This window comes from Stegodyphus dumicola, chromosome 6 (assembly GCF_044657685.1).
Source record: "Stegodyphus dumicola isolate Sdum_Otavi_A_Nest chromosome 6, ASM4465768v1".
Classification (NCBI taxonomy): domain Eukaryota; kingdom Metazoa; phylum Arthropoda; class Arachnida; order Araneae; family Eresidae; genus Stegodyphus; species Stegodyphus dumicola.
Genome location: NC_140773.1, coordinates 67,245,175 through 67,270,360, shown reverse-complemented (window position 1 = coordinate 67,270,360; position 25,186 = coordinate 67,245,175). Strand labels below are relative to the sequence as shown.

Genomic DNA, 25,186 nt, shown 5'->3' with positions numbered 1-25,186 from the left:
CACTCGAAGAAATTTTTACAAGTTTACTTGTTCTTCCAGATTTATTTCCACAAATTTCTACCATTCTCAGCAACGAAAAATGGCAGCTATTCCTTACCAGTGTTCTCTTCAATAATTTTATTCAGTTTGACAATTACATCTATAAACAAGTTCAGGGAATACCTATGGGCGGGAATTTTTCAACTTCAGTTTGTGAATTATTCCTGTTCACTAAAGAACTAACCTATGTACGTTCACTCAGAACGGAAGAAAGTCTCTTTTTCCAACACATCTATAGATATATTGATGATGTCATAGCATTTAATAACTACAACAAAATAGAAAACGCTAATATCTACCCTGCTTGCTTAAAACTTAATAAAACCAATACAGAACAGCATGATACAGTCTACCTTGATTTACATATTATTGATTACCGTTTTATTAAAGTTTACGATAAAAGAAGAGAATTTAATTTTTCCACACTTAAACTCACTAACTGGAATTCAAATATTTCCAAAAGAGTAATAATCAACACAATTTATTCTCAGCTACTTAGAATGAAAAGAATTTGCAATACTGCGGATCACTTACAAGAAGAAATACTATACTTCGTAACTATTTTAAAAAGTAACCAAATACCACATAAAATAATTAAAAATTCCCTGACCAAAGCTGGCATTAACCTTACCTAATTATAGATTTTTTGAGTTAGATAATGATTTTTTAAACCTAAAGCTTCGGACGGTTTAAGAAGGATGACTAATTCAGAGAATCTATTGTAAAAATGTACAGAAAATTCTCGTTTATTCATTCTCTTTCCTCCTAAAAATTTTGGCACTTTAATCTTAAATACTATTATGTACATATTTTTAAATTTAAATTTCTTTAGTGGCCAATATTACTGCTTTTATTAACAAATCGGGCTTTTTTCATTTTTCATAGTAGCTTGATCGCCCGCTAGCTTGAAGAATTACGACTTTTTTAACAAATTACTGTTTTTTCCTTTTTCTCATGCTTTAATGGCCAAGTTTTTATAGTTTTAGCTGAATTTGCCATTTTCACTTCGCAAGAATTTTTTCCATCCTTCTACAAGCCAAGCGCCATTTTTTGAGCTCTTCACACGGTTCACGAGGTTTCCGGCCCCCTCCGATAACAGGAGACGAGTTACAGATAACGAAAATCACTTCGCATTGGCTAAACGCCCACAACTCTTCGCTCCCCCCTACCTACGTCATCCAAAAATAAGACGCTTGAATTTAGCAGCCATTTTTCTGCATGTTTCCAGAGGGACAGCTTTACATCGCCAAAGGTCAGTTTTTTTGTTTCTTTTGTTACAACTTTTTCTTGGTCTTAGCAAGACCCACTGAGATGTTCTTTTCTCAATTTTATTTTATATTGATTATTAACTACAGGTTTTCTTACAGTTTCATAAAATCTACAGTTTTTAAAAATTAAATTGTTAATCTTTAAGCTTGCAGGCCCAGCCCGAATATATTTGTATTTTAAGGACTAATAGCTCATTGCTATTTATTTTCGTTTTGATTTTAATTTTAGACTAGATTTAGAAAGTTTGATTTTGATTTACATATTTTAACACCTTAATGTGTCTTTCTGAGCGGACGCGTCGGGAAATTGGAACGGAGAATTGAGACTATTAAAATTTCCAAGACACTTTGTCAAAAATTTTTTAGCGAAAAAGTTTCAATTGTCTGTTTCGGCGAAACGCGTAATGGGGTTAGCTTGATTCGACGATCAAATAATTGAAATTTCCCTTGAAAAGCCTGTTTAGATGTCGAATTGGGCTAATTTACCATTTTCCGCTTACTTTTAACTTTTTCTGTTATTTAATTTTATTGTATTTATGTTTTACATGTCTAATGATTTGCTTTTCATGTGTATTAATTTTTGAAAACGTCTTTAACCTTTTGGAGCAGCAGCTCTTGGTAACTTTTAGGCGAGCTTTCTACAATTTTTATTTTTTACTTATTTTGCAGCATATTGCGCAAGATGTTTTCTTGACCAAAATTGTTATTACTGCTTTGCTTGATAAATTATATATATATATATATATATATACAAAATATATGACTATAAATTCAATTACAAACAAAATAAAAGCCTAAAAGCAACAAATAAACAAAACACAATATTTCAATATAACAACACTTAAATAAAAATAATAATACAATCAAATGAATTTAAGGTACTTTTTATGTGAAGTACCTGCCAATTATTTTGTATGGGGTGTCTTAGCAAGTGTTTTGGTTTCTCTTTCACAGGCATTAAGAAATAACGCAGGTGCATAATGGAAAAATGCCAAATTTAAGATATTTATAGAGATTTATAAAAAATATTTTCTTGCCAACTCAAAACATACACACACCAAAAACGAGTCTAGTGGAAGAATCTGTTATTAAATTTTAAGTAGTTAAAATAGGCCAATTAGTTTAAAAACTATGCCCCAGAAACTCAAGATACATAACATAAACAAAGAGATATTAAAACAAACTGTTATAAAAAGCAATACCAAAAGATATGAACAAAATTCTGCTAGGCTAACACTCCATCATAAATAAATGACACTTGGAGATTTATTTAATATAAAGACCTGATTTAATTAATCAAGATATGGCTATGTAATTTTTTTCACTGGGTTGCTAGCATACCATTGCTAGCAGCAAATGCTTTCCACAAGTGCAGTGGCTACATTTCTGTCTCGCTAGGATAAGAATTTGATTATGGTAAAATGAAAAGACTAATTTCAGGTGTTAGTGAAATTAACAGACAAGATGAAACATCAGCAGCACGGAAATGCTAATTTGAAATTTACATATGACCTAAAATAAATCCTCAGATTTCAAATAAAAAATACAGGCTTTTAATTTCAAGAGCAATTTTCTTAAATGCGAAAGAAAATTGTTTGAATCAAACTTTAAATTAGTTGTAAAAATCTAAGGAAATAATAAAAGAAGAAAATGAATTTAATGTACAGGCCAAATAAGTTGAAGATATGAAAGCTGTCAGTTACAAGATCTCTATAAAAACACACAGAATTTCAATTCCCATTACATGGTAGTAAACTGAATTTCAGCAACTCGACTTCATGGAAGCATACTTGACTTATTAAGGAAACAGGTTGTGATTTGAACTTTGATAGAAGAAAAGATGACAGATGGTAATTTGAAAATAAATTTAAAGTATTTTTAAAGAACTAAAAAAGAGGACCATTATTCCTTCATACAAGAACCAGGAAAATAATATATTGGCCATGTTTCTTCCTCTATACGACTGGGGAAAGTTATAGCTTCTACTATAATTTTCACGGACTATACATGAGATTTCTATTGAATTTGATGTGATAGGGAGCGGAATTATAATTAAAACTTATTTGATAAATGTTGTTATCTACAAGATTAAGTTGCATGTTGGGAGGCCACTGCAGTAGGCTATGTCTCCTGTATTCCTATACGATGAACTGCCTCATTACTGTCTCCAATACTATAAATTGAAGTTCAATGACCTATTTCATCACTTATAGGGCCCCTTATCATCATAGCATAAGCACAGGGACCAAATCCTTCAATGGGCCAATCAGGAAAAAAGTCTCTGGCTGTGAAAACTTTCACTGGTTCGCTTTGAACACATTGAATTATCCATTCCTTAAGTCAACAGAAAAATGTTGAAGATCTTGTCACACAAACAATTAATACTTTGAAATTACAGGTTTCAAACTTTTTTTAATCTTTCTCATGCACGAAAATTAACATTAAGAACAACTGCATTTTGATGAGCTTAATTATAGAAAAAGATGAGAAACAAAATTTCATGATGACTTTTCAATATTCTGAGTGTAATGCATGAATGGAAGATATATTTTGATATAAAAACTTTTTTTGTTTTGTTTTTGTTTTGCATAGCTCGGTGACAGGCAACTTTTCTGCAGCATGGTGATGGAAAAAAAAAAAAAAAATCTCATGTGGACACCACATGATTTCCTTAAATGGCCTATTAAATCATACATATACTAGCTGTACCCGTTCACACACTGCTGTGTTTGAACAAAAGGGAAGTTTGGATACCTCAAACATAATTTATTAATGATCAAATGTATACAATACATCAAAATGAAAATTAACAATAAAATTATCCCTACATATATGTCATTTGAATATAACATATGTACAAAACATAGATATACATAGTTGATGGTAGAATAAACATGCTTCTACACTTGTGATATTAAACAATATTGTAAACGAATTTCAATTGAACAATAATTTTGTAATTATTAAATATCATCATGAAATGAATGATATTTGATGATTGATGGTGAACTTTATCTTAGTAGTGCTTGTAAATATACAACATTTTTTGTTTTTCTATCTGGTGCAAGAACACATAAATTCGATGGTTTTCCAACTCGTGAACACCCACGTACAACTGTCCATGTGAGAAGCATCAATTTATCAAATTTAATCCACATTACTTGCAATGATTGTCTCTGTGCTTTGTTAATGGTCATTGCAAAGGCTTGTCGTACAGAAAACTGTAGACATTTGAATTTAAATGGAGTATCTGTTGGTATCATGGGAATGCGTGGTAGTAGTACATGTTCCCCTTGGTGTTTTCCCATTTAAAATGGCTGCCTCAATTATGTTATTCATTAATTTTTTTACTGATAGCCTAGTCCCATTGCACAGTCATGGTGAATTTATATTTCGTAGAAGGCTGATTGGGGAACCAATTTTCAAAGATAAAATATGCGGTGGCATTCTTGGTAGATCCAATGAATTTAAAAATTCTAATGGATAATTAACTGATTCATCGTGATTGACAACAGCATCTATGGATTTATATGTTGTTTCTTCATCAGGTATTTTATTTTGAATTGTGTAGTTTATTAAATTCACATCAATGTCTTTGGCTGCTAATATAGCATGCTCACTAACCCATTGATTATTTTTATAATTCTGCGATAAATTTGGAAAAACTTTGGCAATCAATTCATCAGTGGATTTTACAATGTGACAAAAGTTTTCTGGTAATGTAATACAGTGTGTGGATTTGTCCATTTCCATTTTACTATTCCCAATATCTAACAATTGTTTTGCAAATCATTCAAAAGATTCATTTTCTTGTAATTGAACACGCATATTGGTCTTTAAAGATATTTTCTCCACATACTGCCATAACACTGATGATTTGAGACATGCATTCAATTCATCTGCAGGTGTTGAACGTGGTATAACTGGTAGAGTTTGTCGAAAATCACCAGCTAGCAAAATGAGTGCACCACCAAAGAGCTGTTCATTTCCTCTCAAATCCTTTAATGTGCGATTGAGTGCTTTCAATGATTTCCTGTGTGCCATGGTGCATTCATCCCATATTACAAGCTGACATGATCTTAGCACTTTTCCCATCCCAGAATATTTGCTAATATTACATGTTGGAGTTTCAGTTATCTCTGCATATTTAATTGCAATATCAATGCTGAATGTGGTGTTCGACCACCGCCCAAAAGAGTTGCTGCAATACCAGATGATGCAATAGCAAGTGCAATATTATTTCGTGATCTTATAGCTGCCAGAATAATTGAAATAAGAAAAGTTTTGCCAGTGCCTCCAGGTGCATCTAAGAAATATGAACAACAACTCTTGTTAGATATTGCATTTATAATTGTGTCATGTGCTGTTCGTTGTTCTAACACCAATTTCGGCAGATTAATTCGAACAAATGTTTGTAATTCGTTAACATTGAAGTGTGTTTCTCGTTGCATATCACGATCGAAAATGTCATTACCAGATCTATTTGGAGCAATCATTCCCTATGCTATGAGTGATTTGTACGCTATTGTCAAACATACATCTTCAATTAAAATAAATGCTTCATTGTATATATTTGATGTAAACTGAATGTTGGGATTAGCATTTATTCTACGCATGTGATGTAAAATGTCTTCACTCATATAATCTTTATACAAGGGGTGATCAAATGAAAAGGTACGAAACAACGTAAAACGTAACAGTTAAATATTTGCATAATCCGCCATGGGAGAACGTAGCGAGATATCTCAGGATGCGATTGGAGTCTCTGATTGGGATCGGAGCATACACGGGCGTCCGCATGCGCAGGAGAGAGCAGAGGCTTTTATCAAAAGTGGCGGCCAAATGATGCGGCAGTCCGTATGAGGACAGGATATCGTTCGCGTTGCAAAATTCGGCGACTGAGGAGCAGCGAGGTGTTATCCGATTTCTGGCAGCGGAAGTGAGAAACTGTCAGCTATTCATCGCTGGATGGAGACAGTTTACAGGGAGAAATGTGTCTCTGACAAGTCTGTCAGAAAATGGAGTGACCGTTTTCCTGCAGGCCGTGAGAGTGTGGTTGATGACCCGAGACCAGGCCAGGCAAACACTGTCATCACGAGCGATCTCATCAACAAGGTGGAAGACTTAGTGAGAAGTGATCGGCGTGTCACATCCCGAATGTTGGCGGTGAAGTTGGATGTCAGCTATGGACCATGTGGACAATTGTTCACGACAGGTTGTGATATCGGAAGGTGTGTGTTGTTTGGGTTCCAGAGCAGCTCACCGACCAGCAAAAGGAACTGCGTATATGGCTAGCACTGCAACATCTGTTTTGGTATCAGGAAGACCCCGCTTTCATGGAGCGGATCGTCATAGGTGATGAGACCTGGTGCCATCATCACTACGAGCCAGAGACAAAGTGGGACAGCATGCAGTGAAAGCATGCGTCGTCACATCCCCCTAAAAAGTTCAAAGCTGTGCTGTCAGCAGGCAAGGTGTTGCTCACCGTCTTTTTCGACGTTCAAGGTCCACTACTTGTGGAATTGCTCGAGCACAGAAAGCCCATTAACTTCAATGTGTACTGTGAGACATTCCAACTCCTACGCAGGTCCATCAAAAACAAAAAAAAAAAAACAGGGCTGCTCACGGAGGGTGGGACTCTGCTCCATGATAACCACGTCCACACGTCTCCAGAGTCACACACATGGAACTGGCCAAGTTCAAGTGGGAGACGTTGGACAATCTGCTCTACAGTAAGGACATGTTGCCCTGCGATTTCCATGTGTTTGGTCCACTAAATAAACCCCTGAAAGGGAAGCGCTTCAACTCGGACGACGTTCTCAATGATGCTGTGAAGACCTGGGTCTCGTCATGGCCACAGGAATTCTGGGAACAAGGAATCCTGTGGTTTGTTCATCAGTGGAATCGTTGTGCTTAGGCCTATGGTGTATATTTTGAATAAAGTCTACATTCATACCCACCGTATTGTTTCGTACCTTTTCATTTGATCACCCCTTGTATTTTTCCCAAAGATCCTTTGGATTAGCCGGAAAACATGTAGTTAGTATGATGGAAAATAGTGTACGTATCTGCTGTGGTTGAGCTGTATCAGAAGCATCAGCGAGTGAAATATCCCAATGAGCATCTTAATTTCTGGCAAGCCTCACTAAATGTAGCACACACATGGCCATTGACTGTTTTTAATTCTTGGAAAGATGTTGGTCCACGAACATTGATTAATAATAATCTTAGGTAAAAGTATTCTGCATTATTTGGATGTACAGTGTACAGACGTCCTTGTACTGCTCTAACTTGTTTATGATGCTGAAATTTTCTTGTTGATGTATTCCATGTAAAATAAGTTGGTACTTCAGAGTACAGTAGTGTCCTTGCTAAGGTATCATTTCTACATAATGTGAAAAATTCATTTAATGTTGTTGGCAGTTGTGACATTGCTCATGCACGTACATTTTTTTATGTAAGATACACACGCTGTCCATTTTCAAGATGTACTGCTAAACGAAAAACCGTTGGATATCACTCATGAATGGAAAATGATAAAATACGCCATACAGCCTCACTGCTACTTATGTAGCGTCCCAGTTGATATTGGGTGACTTCATCGTTAGATGCAGTTGTATTTTCCACTCCAAACACTGCCATATCGCTTTCTTTGTTCACATATTTGCAAATATATTTTATAGCTTTCACTGAATTGCAGTACTCAACATTTATGTGTGCATTATACGTTTTTAGCAGTAATGGAGAATATGGAACTACCCAATGATTATCAACATCAATAGTATTCTTGAGTACTTTTAGTTTAATGGATTTTCCACCATCTTTGGTAGATCATCGTCAATAGAGTGGATATCCATCATTGCTTGTAATAGTTTCAGCAAGAAAGTCTCTAGGATACTGCTTTGTGCACTTTCCATCTGACACACATGGTGAATTATTATTTAGCTAGCCACATGGACCATGAATCATATTTTTTTAGACAATATTGTGCAAGTCTTTATCAATTTCAATGTCTGGTATTGCTGCACAGATGATTTCATCAATTCTGTTTGGTGTTATCTTTTCCATCATCAATATTAAAATATGCGCATGTGGTAAACCTCTTTTTTGCCATTCAATGGAATACATCCAACAGTGCATCTCTCCAAATACATGGTGTTTGACAATAAAAACTATTAAAGATTTTAATTTTTGTTTAAATACACGTGCAGAAATATCACGACGATCTCATGGTGATTGTCCAGTTAATCAAAGCTCCTTTATTTCATCCCATGCTGGGTTGCATGTAAATTTGATGAAAAAATCTGGACAACCATATGCACAAACGTACGTCATTGCATCTTGTGCATATTCATGCATGTGTCTTAGGATGCCTGTAAATGTGGATGGTAAAATGATCATTTTCCCTAATTCACTGAGATTGCCATCATTTAGAACTGCATGATGCAAATGGATGTACTCTTCAGAATGCAATTTCACTTGATTTAGTCGTATGTAGAGGAGTCTCTCATTTTCTATTTTTGCATAGATGTCAACAATGTATTGATGAAATAATTGTCTACATTTCTCAATATATGATTATCAGCATTCTCACAAATCATCGTTCGATATGCATAATAATTCATAGCACTGACCTTTTTTGTTAATGTCCACATTAGTTGTAGGATTTCTCATATTAATATTAAAATGATATTCATCCTCTCCTTGCCAAAATAGAATGGGATATTGTAATGCATCATATGAATGATACGTTTCTGATACTTGCTGGACATCACCATTTCTACGATGAAGAATGATATCGCGAGAATTAAATTCTTCACCAACTATGGCAATTGTCACTTCATCGATTGTTGGTGTGTTGAATAGTATTCGATGTTGACCAATAGGTGTTTTATCTGCCTTTATAATCATCAGATGGCATTTGTTCAATGGCGGTTTTAAATAATTTAATTAATTCATTATGTTGTTCAAACAAATTTTGTAATTCAGCGACAATCTCTCGTTTAGTACTCATATTCAGTTGACACCGTCTGTTGATTTGTTCATCAGTATTTCCCATAAAATATATGAAGATATCTGTGATCAGCATTTGGCAAGGGCAGTAGTGATCCAACATGGTGATAAATTTGCCCTTGTACTTTATATGTTGGCATATAATTTGCGCTAACAATTTTCGTTGCTCCGAATGATGTCATTTGGAAGCATGAATTGTACTTGCGTACATTTTTCAAAAGTTTTTTTGATTGACTTGTTTCACCTGATACTAAAGTTAATAATGGTTCAGGTGGTGAACGCAAGTCTGATAACTTTATTTTTCCACCTGCACAACACATACCTGGTGTTTCATTTTTAAATTTTTGAGCACCACAATACATACACTTTTAATCCATTTTCCCAATAATTACACTTGGATGAAGACTGTAATTGTAAGGAGGATTGCAATTGAAACCACATAAATTCAAATCAGTATGTATCATTCGTCTTGTCTGTGTCCTGCAAATTTGATTCCTTTGCTGCCTTGCTTGCCTCTGTTCACTCGTTTCTAACGATCGAGCAAGAGCAGTGTGAACTCGATCTCGTTTTTGCCTAGCTTGTCTCTGCTCACTTGTTTCTGAAGCTTGAGCAAGAGCAATGTGATCTTGATCTCTTTCTTGCCTAATTTTTCTCTGCTCACTTGTTTCTGAAGCTCGTTCTTCTCTTTTCCTTTTTGCTTGATTTGTAGATCGACCAATAGCACTTCGCTTTGGTGGCATAATTGTGGGGTTAAACAAAACGTATTTCCAATTATTTTCTTCAGCTGGAAATCAATAATATTTTTATTTATTCACGTATTAATAACTGCAAAAGTTTTTTTACTGCATTTTTGTATTTATTAGAATTTGCTGGCAAAAATTTGATTGTCAAATGCATTAATGTTGTTTTTTTGTAATTTAAATTAATTTGTTGAAATCTCAAAGGAAACACAATTTATATATTTAAAACTTTTTAAATTTTAATATAATTTGTAATATTCAAAGAATAATTGAAAAAATATAAATAGAACGATTTGATATTTTACTTACCTTGTGATTTATATTTTTATTTTTATTACAACTGTTATTATGGGTATGTTATTTTTTACAGTTTAATTTGTTTTATAAAAGTAAATTCTATGAGCAAATTATTAAATTTTTAATGGGTAAAAATTTAATTTTTCAATTTATTCATGGTTACACATTTAACAAATATTACTAATTAAATGTTATTTTGATATCTTTGGGATATTTGTCCGAGAGCACCTAGAACCCCAACTCTGATTTTAAAAAAAATTTTCAAAAACCTTCCTAGGGATATACCTAATAATTTCCCAAATTTTCACGGTGATTGGATGTATGGTTTTGAATCTATCGAGTACAGACAGACAGGCACACATTCATTTTTATATATATATATAGACTTTTCCTGCAACAACAAATTGGTATTAAATATTGTTACAAGTTTACAACAATAGACTAATATTAAGTATTGTTAGACTAATTACATATATAAACTATTATTATGTATGCAGTTCGATTTTGTCAGTTGCCTAAAATTTAAAATTAAATTTTTAAATTTGAAACTATCAAAACATGAATATTTTCATGATAACGACCAACGACTGAAAATAAAGATGAGGTAAATACTTTTAAGCCGGGTAAGGGAGTAGGTACATATATGTAAGATAACACAAAATATGATAGCTGTTTTAAAAAATAACTGGCGACCTCAAAATTAACATTCTAAATTTGGTGATCAACCCCTGGGTTCCTCTTTTCTCCCAGGTTTCAGATTTTTCTATAATATGTAACATTTTAATGCATATACCTCTTGTCCAATCAAAATAATTGTAACCAAAACTCTGAACTAAAACTTTTCCTACTCCCAACCTTCTTCTCCTGAAGTACTATGACACTCTTCCTCTTTTTCGCATAAGCTCTCCTGCTGGCAAGACGCTTTTCATCCATGCTGCTGCCACTTACTTGCTTAAGATGATGTCGTAATTCAAAATAGAATTTACTGTATTCAAATATAATTAAGAAATAGTCTGAAAAAGGATGATTTGATATGCATTAAAAAATAAAGATTTGTGATTCTTCAAAATCTGTTGTGCTAAATGCGTCCTCATGCTTTTCCACTCAGCCACCTTCAAGCCACTTCAGTCTTCTCAGTCATCCATGCAATATCGAAAGCTGTTAAAGTCCCAGTGTCTTCATTTACACATTTTAAAATCATTACTATATATATTGTTGCATGCATATGGGTTCATAATAGATTGAATGCACACAACTCTGGCATTAGATTCATGAAATTTATTTTATCAAAAGAAACAGTTCACAGTTCTGGAACTTTTCACAAAAACAGTCGTATAACTCTTCACAATATCATATGGTACAATCAGTAATTATACTTCAAACTACTAAGAACATTAAACATAATGCAATGCAAAATGCATTTAAAAGGCAAAGCTTTCAATCCTCGAAAATTGCTAGGAACTAACAACTCACAACAACAATAATTCAGGGCAGATGCTCTCTCCAGCCTTATACAGTTTTCATTCAGCCACTGAGATATTTCTAATGCTTTATGCTTCTTGAAATTAATGGAAGGTATGTAAGGGCAAAATTACCGTTACAGCTACATAGAACATGAATTACAATACCTATTACAGTGATATAGGGGCAGGACCAAAATGTCAACAAATGGTTGCCAAGTTTGATGAATTCTTGAAAAATTTGGTGGCAAAAATTAGTCACCAAAACTGCTGCCAACTTGGCAAAATCTCACCAATTTAGTAAGGCAGCCATTTACACAAAGTTACATAGACTTGCCCCTGTATTCTTACTTTTCAGGCAAGCTTCACTCCTTTAGATTTTCATATTCATTATACAAAAGAAATACAACAATTTCACATATAATTTCACTAAAATTATCTATTGATGTACAAAATTTGTATCGATATATATACATAAGTATTATATACACATTTAGTACCGCTGATTGCAATAAAAAAGGAGGCACACAAATAGAAGTTATAGCAGTCCCATATACAAAATTTTGAAACGCCACAGCTAATTGTTTTTGAGCTATGCGAGATACATACATACATACCTATGTGAGATACATACCTACATACACATATACATATGCTCATACATCATGAAAAAATTCCTTCTGAATCCATGTTACAGTACATTTTTGGGAAAAAAAAAAAAAAATCCTTTATTCTGTCTGTTCATACAAATGTTATGGGGGGGGGGAATCACCCACACTGATTTGGGAATGGTCAAAATGGATATTCATTGAAATATGACAACTGAATATTTTTTCCCAATTACATTCCTTTACTTTATACAAGAAAGTAAAACATTTCTCTAAGATGGGACCTGATATATTGTGAGAAATGGCATACTACTGGGAGAGCAGATGGAGGACAGACACTGAAAAGTTTGTTAACACCTAAAAACAGCCAAAAGCGCCATGTTAAGAATCTTAAATGTTTTAAAAACACATGATGCAAGTCAAAAAATGCCTTAACAAACTCTCAGGAGCAGTATTTGTCCTTAAAAGAAATGAACAACAATTTGGGCTGATGCCAGCCCAGATTACAAAGGAGTTTGCTGCAGCTACAGGAACTTGACTATCCATGAGATCATAATCTAACATAAATACCATGAGTAACAGGCTGCATAAAAGAAAAGTGCATGCAAGGAAATCCTTGATTTGCATCCTAGTAACTCAGGCTCCAATATGTGCCCCGTTGCAGTGATCACCATGATTGGAATATCACGGACTGGAGCTATGGTCTATTTAACAAAGAGTTTGGTTTTTACAATCTGAAGGGAGCAAAACACATTAAGGCTGAAAATATCTGTGAAAGTCATCAGTACAATGGTGGTGAAATCATGGTATGGGTGGGCATCATTTTGAATGGCTGCACTGATTCATGCATTTTTTAATTAAAATTTTTTAAAGAAAGTTTAAACATTTTAAAAATTAACTTAATTAACTGTTAATTTAAAGAATTTAAAGTTTTTCAAAATGTTAATTTTTTAAATGCATTCCATTTTATATTGATTTATTTTCATGTCATTATTTAAAATTTAAAGGATTCTCTGATTAGTTTTAGAATTCATCCAAAATAATTCAGAGTGATTTTGTTGATAATTCATTGAGATACAAGGGATTCTGATAAACGCCAAAGAATTATCAACTATTATTTAATATCATGCAAATTTTGTTTCATTATTCTATTAATTTAGTTTTATTTCCATTTTGTTTTCTCAATTTTTGTTTCAATTGCTTAAATTTGTGCTTTCCTGCTAAAAAATTCAGCAATTTAGGTTGATAATAGTTCTATACTATTTATTACTTTTTAATTAATACATTTACAGCCATCAAAGAAAATACTCATAGTTGGGAAAGAGGGTTTACTTATGAGCTATGAGACAACTCATTTACCAAATAATCTCGGATAGAGATATAGTATTCACCTTCAGCGAATTTGCCGATTACTGTTCTGTAATTGAAATAATTTGCATTAAATTGCATTTCATTGCGTTTTTCATATGTATGTCTAAATTTGAATTTGATTGTAAAACTTTTATGGCATTATTGAAACTTGTTTCAATGGGGGCCAGAATGTTTGGTTTAATATAGCACCTTCTTGTGAGAGGAGCCAAATTTAGTTGAGTTGGTTGTTGAAGAACGTACGCAGCACACCTATGGTGCGTTCGCTTGTTCCACTTTGTCTGTGCTAATGGAGCACCTAACTTGTAACTTTGTACATTATGTAAATAATTAAATATTTGTGTGGCCTACTTAGTTAGTTTTATTTTGGAACCAGCGCCATTATCTTTTGTAACTCATCACATTTTATACCAAACAAATTACCAGCCTGCCTAGAATCAATGGCCAAGTTGAATGAATCAATCAGAATATTACATAAATTCTTTTAAAGTTATCTTAAGAAAATCCATCTCAATGGCACAAAAATACAAATGAACTGCAGCATGCTATTAACTTGACATATCAGCAAAGTATAGATACTACACCCTCTGAATTGCTCTTTGGTACAAAGATGAATGCTAAAGGTACTGACAAATTAATTGAAATGACTAAAGCTGAATTTCAAGCGAATGTTAAAGCTAAAAGGGATGAACTTAGAAAGCATGTGAAGTAAAAACTATTAAAAATTCAAGAAGAAAAAAAAAAAACATATAATTTAAGAAGAAGAGAAGATCAACCAAGACTTTACAACATCAAAGAATTGGTAGCTATAAAAAGAATGCAATTTGGGTGGCATTTGAAATTAAAATCAAAGTATCTTGAACCAAACAGATTAACTAAAGTTAAAGGAGAAAACACACATGTAGCCAGCTGAATTTCTAAAACCATGGAATAATTGCTAAATGAATACAGAGAAAAGAAGATTAAAATAAACTGTAAAACAAAAAGAAATGAATTGTATATTTTTTGTATAAAGGCAAAAACTAACAAAAAAAATTACCCGTACCATGAAAAGGAAAGACTAACGATGAAAAGAAACACATCTAAAGAAGAAGGAAAAGATGCCTAAAAGATGAAGAACATGTGGGTAAAGACATTAACTACTGTTTCTATAGCAAATGAAGCTTTAAGATAATTTTGCTCTTTTGTCATTCTTGGAGCTGAAAGACTATCAAGGACTCTAAAAATGTTTAACCTTCATTTCCAGACATGCTATTATCTTTTCTGTTTTGTTTTTATATTTTTATTTTGGTATTTGCAGCGTTGCCTGGAGGACCAGTTGAAAACAAGAAGGCCAAAAGAATGTGGTCCAACTGATGATGAAAGATGGTGCTCAAGTTGAAACTGTTGATTCTCTTTGATGTTTTCATTTTGGCAGTTGGCTGTGAGATGAAGTGAACAGAGGATGGTGATGGATTTAAAGACGGATGAAATATGTTTCTTCAGAGGAAGCGAACTGAGTTGTGAAAATGCATATAAATTTAATGTAATTAAATGTGTTGTCCAATAAAATAATAATAATAAAACACCTCTACAGATGTTCCTACCACCCTGCTTGAAAAAGGTAACTAAAAGTAAAATTAACCAATCATGGCTTAGATTCACATATGCACCTATACAATACAAATTCAGCTTCGTGAGAAACTACACTCATTTCTTCCTGACTTCTACTATGCAAACAACTTTGCACCGCTTCTGCTTTCCTGCCTGAAATGACGTTGCATCTTTTTACCTGTGCATATAAAAATTATTGTATTCAACGATGACTAAAAAGTCATTTGTGTACCAAAAAGATGATTTGAGATGTGTAAAAATAAAGACGGTGATTCTACAATTCAGTTTTGTTAACATCTTCTTCATGCCTTCACCTAAGCCTTAAAATATCACATATACAGGGTGTCCCAAAACAACCGCATAAACTCTGCATGATCCATAGTTTACGAGAAAAATACGAAAAACAAAGTATGACATCACTGCCGGTGCCAGAAAAAACACTTTATTAAACATATCAACAGCAGTATATGCACAATTTAAAGCAGATGTTCAAAGCGTCCGCCGTGCATGTTGAGGCAGGCTTGAGCACGCTGTGGAATGGCTTATCATCACACGTTGCAGCATCGTGGGGTCCACCAAAGTACAAGTAGCATGCAGACGAGCGACTAAGTACATTGGTGTTGTCACTACACTTGATACACCAGTTCCTTGAGATGGCCCCATAGGAAAAAATCCAACGGTGTAAGATCTGGTGAATGTGGCGGCCATGGAACCAGACACCCCCCACGTCTGATCTAGCACCCGGGGTATTCCATATCCAGCCAACCATGTACAGGAGCACAAAAATGCACCAGAGCCCCAATGCTGGAACCAAAGTCCCTGTATTGCCACTAATGGTATGTCATCGAGGAACTCGGTTAAGACCTCATTGAGAAACACCAAGTATGACTGTCCCGAGAGCCGTTCAGGCAACAGATATGGTCCAAACAGGCGATCTCCGAGTATGCCAGCCCACATGTTAAGAGACCAACATTTTTTATGTTTCTATGGCCGGATTGCATGCGGACTGACCTGGGACCACATATGGCTGTTGTAATGGTTGAATACACCATCATGAGTGAAACATGATTCATCGGTCCACAGGATATGTGCAATGAAACCATTATCTGTGTTCTTTTGCTGTGACAGCCATTCACAGAATGCTACGCGTTTCTGAAAGTCATCTGGTTTCAGACCTTGCACGGTTGTGTACTGAAATGGGTGTAGCCTCTCAGACCATACAAGCCTATGCACAGTACTTTTACTCGAAGTCATCTCACGGGCTAATGCACGTGTGCTTACCTCGAGCGTCTCTTCTACCCGCTGCAGTATTGCACTCGCCTGTGCTACCGTCAGGCCGCTCTGCAGTCCTCCAGTATCGTGAAGATTTGCTGGTGGCAAGACACTTTCCGTATTTCATAGTCTGTCGTTAAGCCTATGGATGATGTTGACATTGGGAGGACGGCGGGACGGATATCGACAGGCATACTCCCTAGCAGTTCGTAAGGCGTTTCCATTACATCGGTCGTGTACATGTCGCAGCAGTGATGAAGGGAATACATGGCTACCATATGAAGACTACCGGTAGCTGCAAGATGCAGCCTTTTAAATACCAGTTCAACGGTGGCTTAACGTAATTCCACAGCATGTGCGCATGCATGACGCGATTTGTGCGGCGAATGTTTTAAACATTAACATCTGGAAAGATATGCCAAAACTGTTGTTGATATGTCCAATAAAGCATTTTTTCTTGCACTGGCCTTTTACAACATACTTTGTTTTTCGTATTTTTCTTGTAAACTATGGATTGTACAGGAACGCTTCTTTGGGCAGTTTTTATGTACTCCCAAGGAGGAATCTATCTGTGCAGAGTTTATGCAGTCATTTTGGGACACCCTGTATATGTAAGATATAACAAAATATGATAGTTGCATTAAAAATAATTGGCGATTTTGAAATTAACGATTTTAGATTTCATGCTCTCCCCCTAAATTCATCTGTTCTCCCAAATTCGAGACCTTTTCATGTTACGTAATGCTTAATGCAGATACCTTTTGCCCAATCAAAATAATTGTAAACCAAAACTTTTTTTTAACTCAGAACTGAAACCTTTGGCTCCCTCCTTTCTTCCTTTGAATTGCGGTGTCCACTTTCGCTTAAGCTTTCCTTCTGGCAAGACGTTTTGTTGCTAGGCTTACTCATGTAAAATACCGTCATACTGTAAAACCCATGTACATGGAAATTACTGCATTCAACTATGATTAAAAAATATCTTGGAGACCAGAAATTTGTGAATTATCTTGCAATACAATTCTGTTTCAAAATGGCCCTATCTGAAGGTTTTTGGTTTGTGAATTCATCCCTCTGGCTACACAATAAAGAATCTTTGGAGACCAAAAATCAAAGTACCAGATTCCTTCATCTATGCTTTAAAACATTACGTATATCATAAATGTGTTTTTGCCTAAGTGTATCGGATACTCTCAGGCTTAACATAGTTTAAACTAATTTCAAGGTTCAGAGATATGAGGTTCACTATGAAATTACAGTCATTTGAAATTATTAAATATTCTGCACAAATGATAATTTAGAATAAGCAGCATAGAAAACATAGATATAGTTACCTCTTCTCCTTCACATCCACTTATCAGACGATGTCTTTCTGTGAATGGATGACCCAAAGCAACCCATTCTTTTTGAATAAGCAGTTCAAACCCAGTAATAGTATGATACAAGGGATCCAAAATAATTTGAACAAGACTTGACAGGATTGCACTTAAATCTCTTCCTTCATGTTCTAAACAATATAAATTATAATTTTAGAAACTTAAGGATATTTATGAGTTACATCAGGATTGTAACTCTATAAATTAACATTTCTATAAATAGAATAACTAAAGTTTTCTATTTTACACAGAAAAATTTATATACAACTCCTGCCACTTTTTGAAAATAGGACACCCACAGAATGAATTGAAGAGACAATCAACATTTAATTCATACCTGAAAACTTTTCAGCTTTCCCAAATAATTTATACCACATAAATACTGTATAAATATTAAATTAACTAATATATCATAAAATTAGAAATGATATCAATTCATAGCCAACCCAGAATATAAATAATCCATGTACAGTACAATTTCATCATAGAATGTGTCCCAATAATTTCAAAAGCTGAGGCGAGACAAAGATTTATGATATGTGGGCATATTTTACCTAAAGTTTTTGGTCTATTTATCTTTAAATACAGGGTATGCCTATTTGCTTTTTGTACCACTATTTTGTTAAAAAAAGGATCTGAAAAGTGATTTAAGAGCCTCTTTGTAATTGCAATTTATGCAAGATCATAAATGCACCTCTAGGTTGAAGTTGTAATTTTTATTGTGTATATGCATGAGTATCAGAGCTCCAGCAAGTTTCACTGTAATTCAGTAAATTTGTACTAATTGTTAAAAATAAATTGCACTATTTATTTAAGCAATTTATTGCCATTTGGTGGCTGTTTTTATTGCTTATTTATGTAGCAAACCAGTTAAAAAAATTTTTGGATCCCACCACAGTCCTGTTTTAGCACATCAAAATAGGTATTCAAGATATATATATATATACTCATGTGCAAAATTAAGAGAATTTTGTACTTTATACCAAATTTTTGAAAAACTAATGAACAGATTTTAGTAGAATTCAGTATCAATATACATTTATAACAGAAGAGATGTACAAGTCAATTATCTTATGTGCACATTATTATAAGTAAAGCTCATACAACAGGGATGTCCAAAACCCCTGTTGCGATATCAAACTGAAAAGAAGTCTAACATGGAATATGGTTCCCTCTCACAGGCAGGCAGGTTGTGTAGCATGACAACATACTGAACTGGAGGCAGTTGAGGAGTCTCTGTGGCAGTCAATCCCACTCCAGTAGCAAGGCAATTTTCAATGTCAGGTTAGTTCTCAGAGGGGGATGGCAAGATGAAATTGCTTTCAGAAGAGTGTCTCAGACATGCACTATATGGTTAAGGTCAGGAAATCTGGCTAGCCAATCCATGCAAAAATACCCTTCTTTTTCCAGTCGTTGTCGACCAGCTGAGCCCTATGTCGTTCATGAACAGGAATCCAGGACCAACTGTGCCCCTAAAAAGTTGAACACAGGGCTCTAAGATCTCCTCTCTATATCTTACAGAAGTCAGGAAGCTTTTGTCAAACACATGCAGAAGTGTGTGGCCATCCAACATAATGCTTGCCCAAACCATTACACATCCACAACTGTAATGAACTTTTTCCCTGCTGATGGAGTGAAGGCATCATGTTCCAAGCTCTCTCCAGATATAGGTACCCCAAGAATCAGTGTCCAGGCTGAATCTTGACTCATCTGTAAAAAGCACAGTGCTCCATTGAAGTCTGATCAAGATGCATATCGTCTGCACTATATTAAACATGCACTCTTGTGTACTGCAGTGAGCAGGATGCAAACAGCAGATCTTTTTGGCATATAGCCTTATGAAGCCTTTGGGCAAGTATTGACCCCATGAAATTTGGGTTCCAGTGGCAGCACACAGCTCACATGAGAGCTGTGAAGCTGCAGCAGTTGTGATGCCATGCACAAAACGCCAAATAACAATCCTCATTCATTTTTGTGGATCTTTGTTGAGCGTGTCTAGGTCTTCTTGATATGCAGATCCAGTGTCCTGAAACTGTTTCCACAAATAGCAGATGACACTTGGTGTTACATTGAGCTAAGTAGTCACTTGCCTTTCTGAATAGTCTGCCTCCAATCTACTGACCATTCTCCATCTCATTCTGTCTTCCATAAATTTGTGACTACAATGTTACCTGATACCTTATAAAATTTACCCAACTCTGCAAGAAACACGGTAAACGTTGAGAAAGAGTACGAGCACACAAACTGCTGAAAAACACTTGTGCGCTTATATCTTCTCTTTCACAAACAGGCACATGTATGCTTACATGTTTGACACAATATTTGCATAATTCTTTGGTGGCATAATTAGTATGTTTGGTTCAAAATGTTTTGCAAAAATAGACATAATTGCCAAATTTTCTTAATTTTGCACACGAGCGTATATTAGAAGCAAAATTGAATTGGAAAATTTATGATAAAAAGGTGCAAATTTTGAATAAGTAACAAGATTTATTATAAGGAATTTTTTTCTTATTAACTGAGTTATACTAAGGCATAAAATGGCAATCTGCAACAGAAGGAACACTTTTAAGGAAGACTTAAGCCCGGCCTGGCGTCACATCACACTTGAATAAAGCCTCAAATAGACAGCATGTTCACCAGGAATTGAACCTAGTGCAAACTATAAGTGCTCGTTTGTCATTGACCAGCCCTGAAAGACACAATTATATATGAGATCCATCCTTTTTTAGAACCAATTGAAGGTATACAATAAGTACAAAAGCAATAAGTACAAAAATGGGGAGCCGAAAGTAACTCCATTTTATTGAATAAAAATTTTAGTTAAACTGGCTAAAAAAGAAGCAAAATTGTGAAAAGGCTTTAAGGTAAAAAATAATACAATGTTCTTTACAATAACCTGATTTTTTTTGGCATAATTATTTTGAAGAAATCAATGACGATGGTATTTTCAAACATTAGCTAAACATTTAGAGAATTTAATCATATCAAATGATGACAAGATGAATTACTTTCTAGAATATTTGTAGCCTTGCCAAATATTTCATGAATCTGCTTTGTTAAATCTTAATAAGACAAATGGAATGAAGCAAGTAAATGACCCATTCGCAAATCTTAAAAAAAAAAAAAAAAAAAAAAAAAAAAACTATAAATTACTTTGAAAAGATTTTTTACTGCATTTTAAGTTATAATGTTACAATATTTCATACACTAAACCAAGAGCTGTCTTTGTGTCAATATGCACTAAATACATTTTTTTTAATTGTGGCTTAATGGAATTTGATCATATAATGGAATAACAGCAAAAATATATATGGATAATTCCTCGTCATATATTATGATATAAAGATGCATTTAAAAAGCTTTGGAAAATAATACTTAAAAACAAAGAATAATTACTGTTAACCCCTTCGTGCCGACTGTCACGTCTACGTGCCAGCAACGAACACACTCACCTCCCAGCCGACACGCAGGCGTGCCAGAGCATTTTCCCATTTACTACCGACTGTCACGTATTTGTGCCAGTATCCTGGAACGTTTTAGAAACTATAATTTCTGCCACAAGATGGCACTGTATGTCCATATGGTTTCAGATACATGTACATTAGACCTTCTACTCGAAATGAGAGAAGCATGACTCACATACACGTATTTTTGATTATATAAACAAACGAGGAACTAAATGTTTCCGAATGGCGTGATTTATGACGTCTCTTTAAATCGCATTTTATTCGCGCCTGGTAGTTGTTTATTGTAAGTAGAAGATTTATATGCACTAAAGCGTTGAGTATTTCGGTTTACAGTTCAGTTTTTAGAAAATAATTAGATCTTGTTAGACGTGAATTCTTCCTGTTTTTATTGTTGCAATGTTGAAGCGTCAAAAATGTTTAACAGAGCATGAAATAACAGAAATGATGCAAAATATTTCAGATATTGATTCTAAAAAATTAACTGAAAGATGTTTTCCAAAACTTTGTTCAGAAGAGACTGATAAGAAAATGAGACGACGATGCTTCGTTTGTTCACATTCCCGGAAAAATCCTCCAAAACGGCAAATGTGTTATTACGAGTGCAAGGAATGTAACATAGGACTGTGTAGATCCCTGTTTTCAAATTTTTCATACGAAAAGAGAATTTTAAGTAATATATTTAGTTTTCAGATGTATAATGTTAAAAGTCATAAAATGGTGAGTAATTAAAATAAAATGTGTAAAATACGCATTTAAACAAGAAATAAGGTAATTAAAGTATATATATATATATATATATAAATATCTATAAAGCATAAGCCATTTAAATACTCTATAGAGCATTATTAAACAATGCGTTTATGCTTCAGAAATTTCATGGATTTATAGGCTTAGTAGCAAAAAAGCCCCCGGCCCTGGAGAGATGCTCGCGTAAGACACTGCCGGCATCCGCGACAAGTGCGCGTTTTTGCTACCTGGCTCGAAGGGGTTAAATAAAACTAAATATGATCTAAGAACTACTAAGGTTTTGATTAAATAATAGACTCCTGAATAAAGGCTTGAAATGCTTTGAACTTTTTATCAAGGCTTTTCAATAAAATTTGTCTTTTTATTTAGAATCATTGTGAATTAAAGTATTTAAACAGAGAGAATAAGGAAAAATACATAAATAAATAAATACTACAGATGAATTGCAACACTAAGAAAGCTAAAAAAAATCAAATTAACATGTGGTCTGATAATTAAAGCAGCCAATTACCACACTATATTATAAAAGATTATCAAAATTATACTAAATAACTGAAATAACATTTCTGTTCTGAAATTAAAATATGCAATTAATTAAAAATTAAAAATCTATTTTTATAGCAATCTATCTAATTTTTATAGCAAGTTTTTTAAGTTTATAAATTACCCGCAAATGTATTTTGTATTGCTGGTGATTAAATATACATAACATTTATATAACTTCACACCTGAGAAAATGACAGTTGTATTTTCAAGAATGCACTTTGTAGCTTCTAAAGTAATATTCAGGCATGAAGAAATGTGATGAAGCCATTTTGTTGAGTCCAGTTTACTGAGGTAATTACTGTCTGTTTCCCAGAATTCATTAGGTGTACCTAGAAATAGTAAAAAAGGCATTCATTTAGAATTAACATCATTAACAGTTAACTTGTGGCTGTTTTCTCTCTTTTCCGGATCAGAGGTGTCCCTGCTCATTTGAAAGTGCATTACACAAGTCTATTTACTTTACTTTTTAGTTTTCCCTACAGAATCATTAAAAAAAATGTTCATATCTCAATACAGTTAATCTTGGATGCCACAAAATTTAAAAATGATTGGACAGGAGAATTTAATTTTAAAAACCTTTTTATTAAAAAAAAAAAAAAAAAAAAAAAAAAAAAAAAAAAAAACTAAACAAAAAAAAAAAAACTCTGTTAATGCACAAATGGCTGAAAAATTTTAATGCACTTGTTAATTATTTATTTATAAACTAGAAATCAAAAGGTTGGCTAATATTAAATTATATGAGGTCTCTCTCACTTCAATTAACTAAAAATAACTTTTAAATCAAATTAAACAGCAAATAATAACATTCAAATGAAAATAATATATACAAAATAAAAATGAACATTGATGATGATAAATATTACAAGTACTAGGATTTAAAAAAAATCAGTACTTACAAACTTTCACATCAATCATTTTCAGCAAATAGAAACTGTTGCCAAACACTGTGATCTACAGCCAGTAATGGACCAGTAAGTATGACATCCCAAAACACTCATAAGATCTTCATCTCAGTTTTATGCAACCTCAATTAAATTTCAATAAGTAAGTACAATTAAAAAAGAGTATGTTAATTGATGCTTCTTTGTCTTTCCATTGCATTTTGAACCTTTCATAGAATAGCATGCAACATTGTTTTTCAAAGGTATGGGCTGTTCAAGCTGTTTGTTCCAAATTTCTACTAGAATAAGTCGTATCAGTTTGGTGGGACATTTGCCAACCTTCATGGTTGATGAAGAAACACCAAAAAATCAAACTGCATTAAAACAAACAGTAATTCCCTGAATTGTATATTGAAAAATCTACCTATATTTAACATATATAACTAACTTACAAAGAAATTTTCAATCCATGCTTTAACCCCCCCCCCAAATAAATTACATCAGAAAACTTACTTAATGCACAAAGGTCTTTTAGTTTTAAGAAACTACTCTGTACATCTCTATAACTAGGGCAAGTCTCATCCAAATTGAAAATACGAACAGGCAGCTGACGAGGGCTTGCTCTGCTAATGGCATCAATCATTCTACAAAAAATAAATGTTTATTTTCAGTCTCAGAAAACAGAATAATAAATATACATTATTATATACAGGGAATCAATAATCTCTGAAGTGGATGGCAAGTAATTGTCCATTAAATGGCAGTTTACACATATGTTTTGTTTATGCTATATTCTGACTGGCTAAAAAAGTGTGTACTTGTTTCCAGTATTTTATGCAATTATTGCTAAAAATTATTTAAAATTTAATTTCTCATAAATTAGATAGAAAACTTACACATCTTTCTGTCGACTATCTGATATACTTGGATCTAAAGCAGCCATTCGAACCACTGAGGCACCGGACGGTAATCCCCAACTCCAAGTCTGTTAAAAACATTAAAAATGAATTTGTATATATAAAATAGAAAAGAAAAAATATCTCAAAACAAGTTCTCAGATTGGATTTTATCTTTTTATATATTTACACTATGGTACAAAGTCTGTAATCCGTATTCATCAGGACTTCGTCGATTCCGGATTATAGATCATCAATTTAAAATCTGGTAAGATGGCATGTAGAAATTATACAATTAAAAATATGAAACCGTAATTTACAAAATAAAGAGCAATTATGATCTAAAGGGTATCAAAATTTACAATAAAAAGCTTAATATTTATTTGTTTACTTTATTAAACATTTCTTTTCATGTAAGTTGTTTAAGTTGCTTCGTTTTTTGTGCTAATACTTTCTTTTTAATTCTATAAACAGACACAATTTTTTGTTCAGTTACAAAGTTCCACTGTTCAAGTCCTGAAATTGCTGTGTCAAGAATATCAACTAACTTGTCAATTACAGATTTCACTGTCCGTTAATTGATTGATGATTGGGGCATTATCGTCGCAATGAAAA

General features: G+C 33.7%; 1 protein-coding gene across 1 annotated transcript in view; it reads right to left on the bottom strand.

The window, feature by feature from the left end:
• LOC118187503 (myotubularin-related protein 10) overlaps window positions 1-25,186 on the bottom strand; it is an 82,652-nt gene that overhangs the window by 18,288 nt on the left and 39,178 nt on the right. Inside the window, exons 9-12 of the mRNA XM_085818467.1 lie at window positions 24,572-24,660; window positions 24,189-24,319; window positions 22,977-23,123; window positions 17,990-18,162 (exon numbers count right to left, since the gene is read on the bottom strand). Coding sequence (XP_085674593.1) covers window positions 17,990-18,162; window positions 22,977-23,123; window positions 24,189-24,319; window positions 24,572-24,660 — 540 coding nt within the window. The remainder of the gene's footprint in view (window positions 1-17,989; window positions 18,163-22,976; window positions 23,124-24,188; window positions 24,320-24,571; window positions 24,661-25,186) is intronic.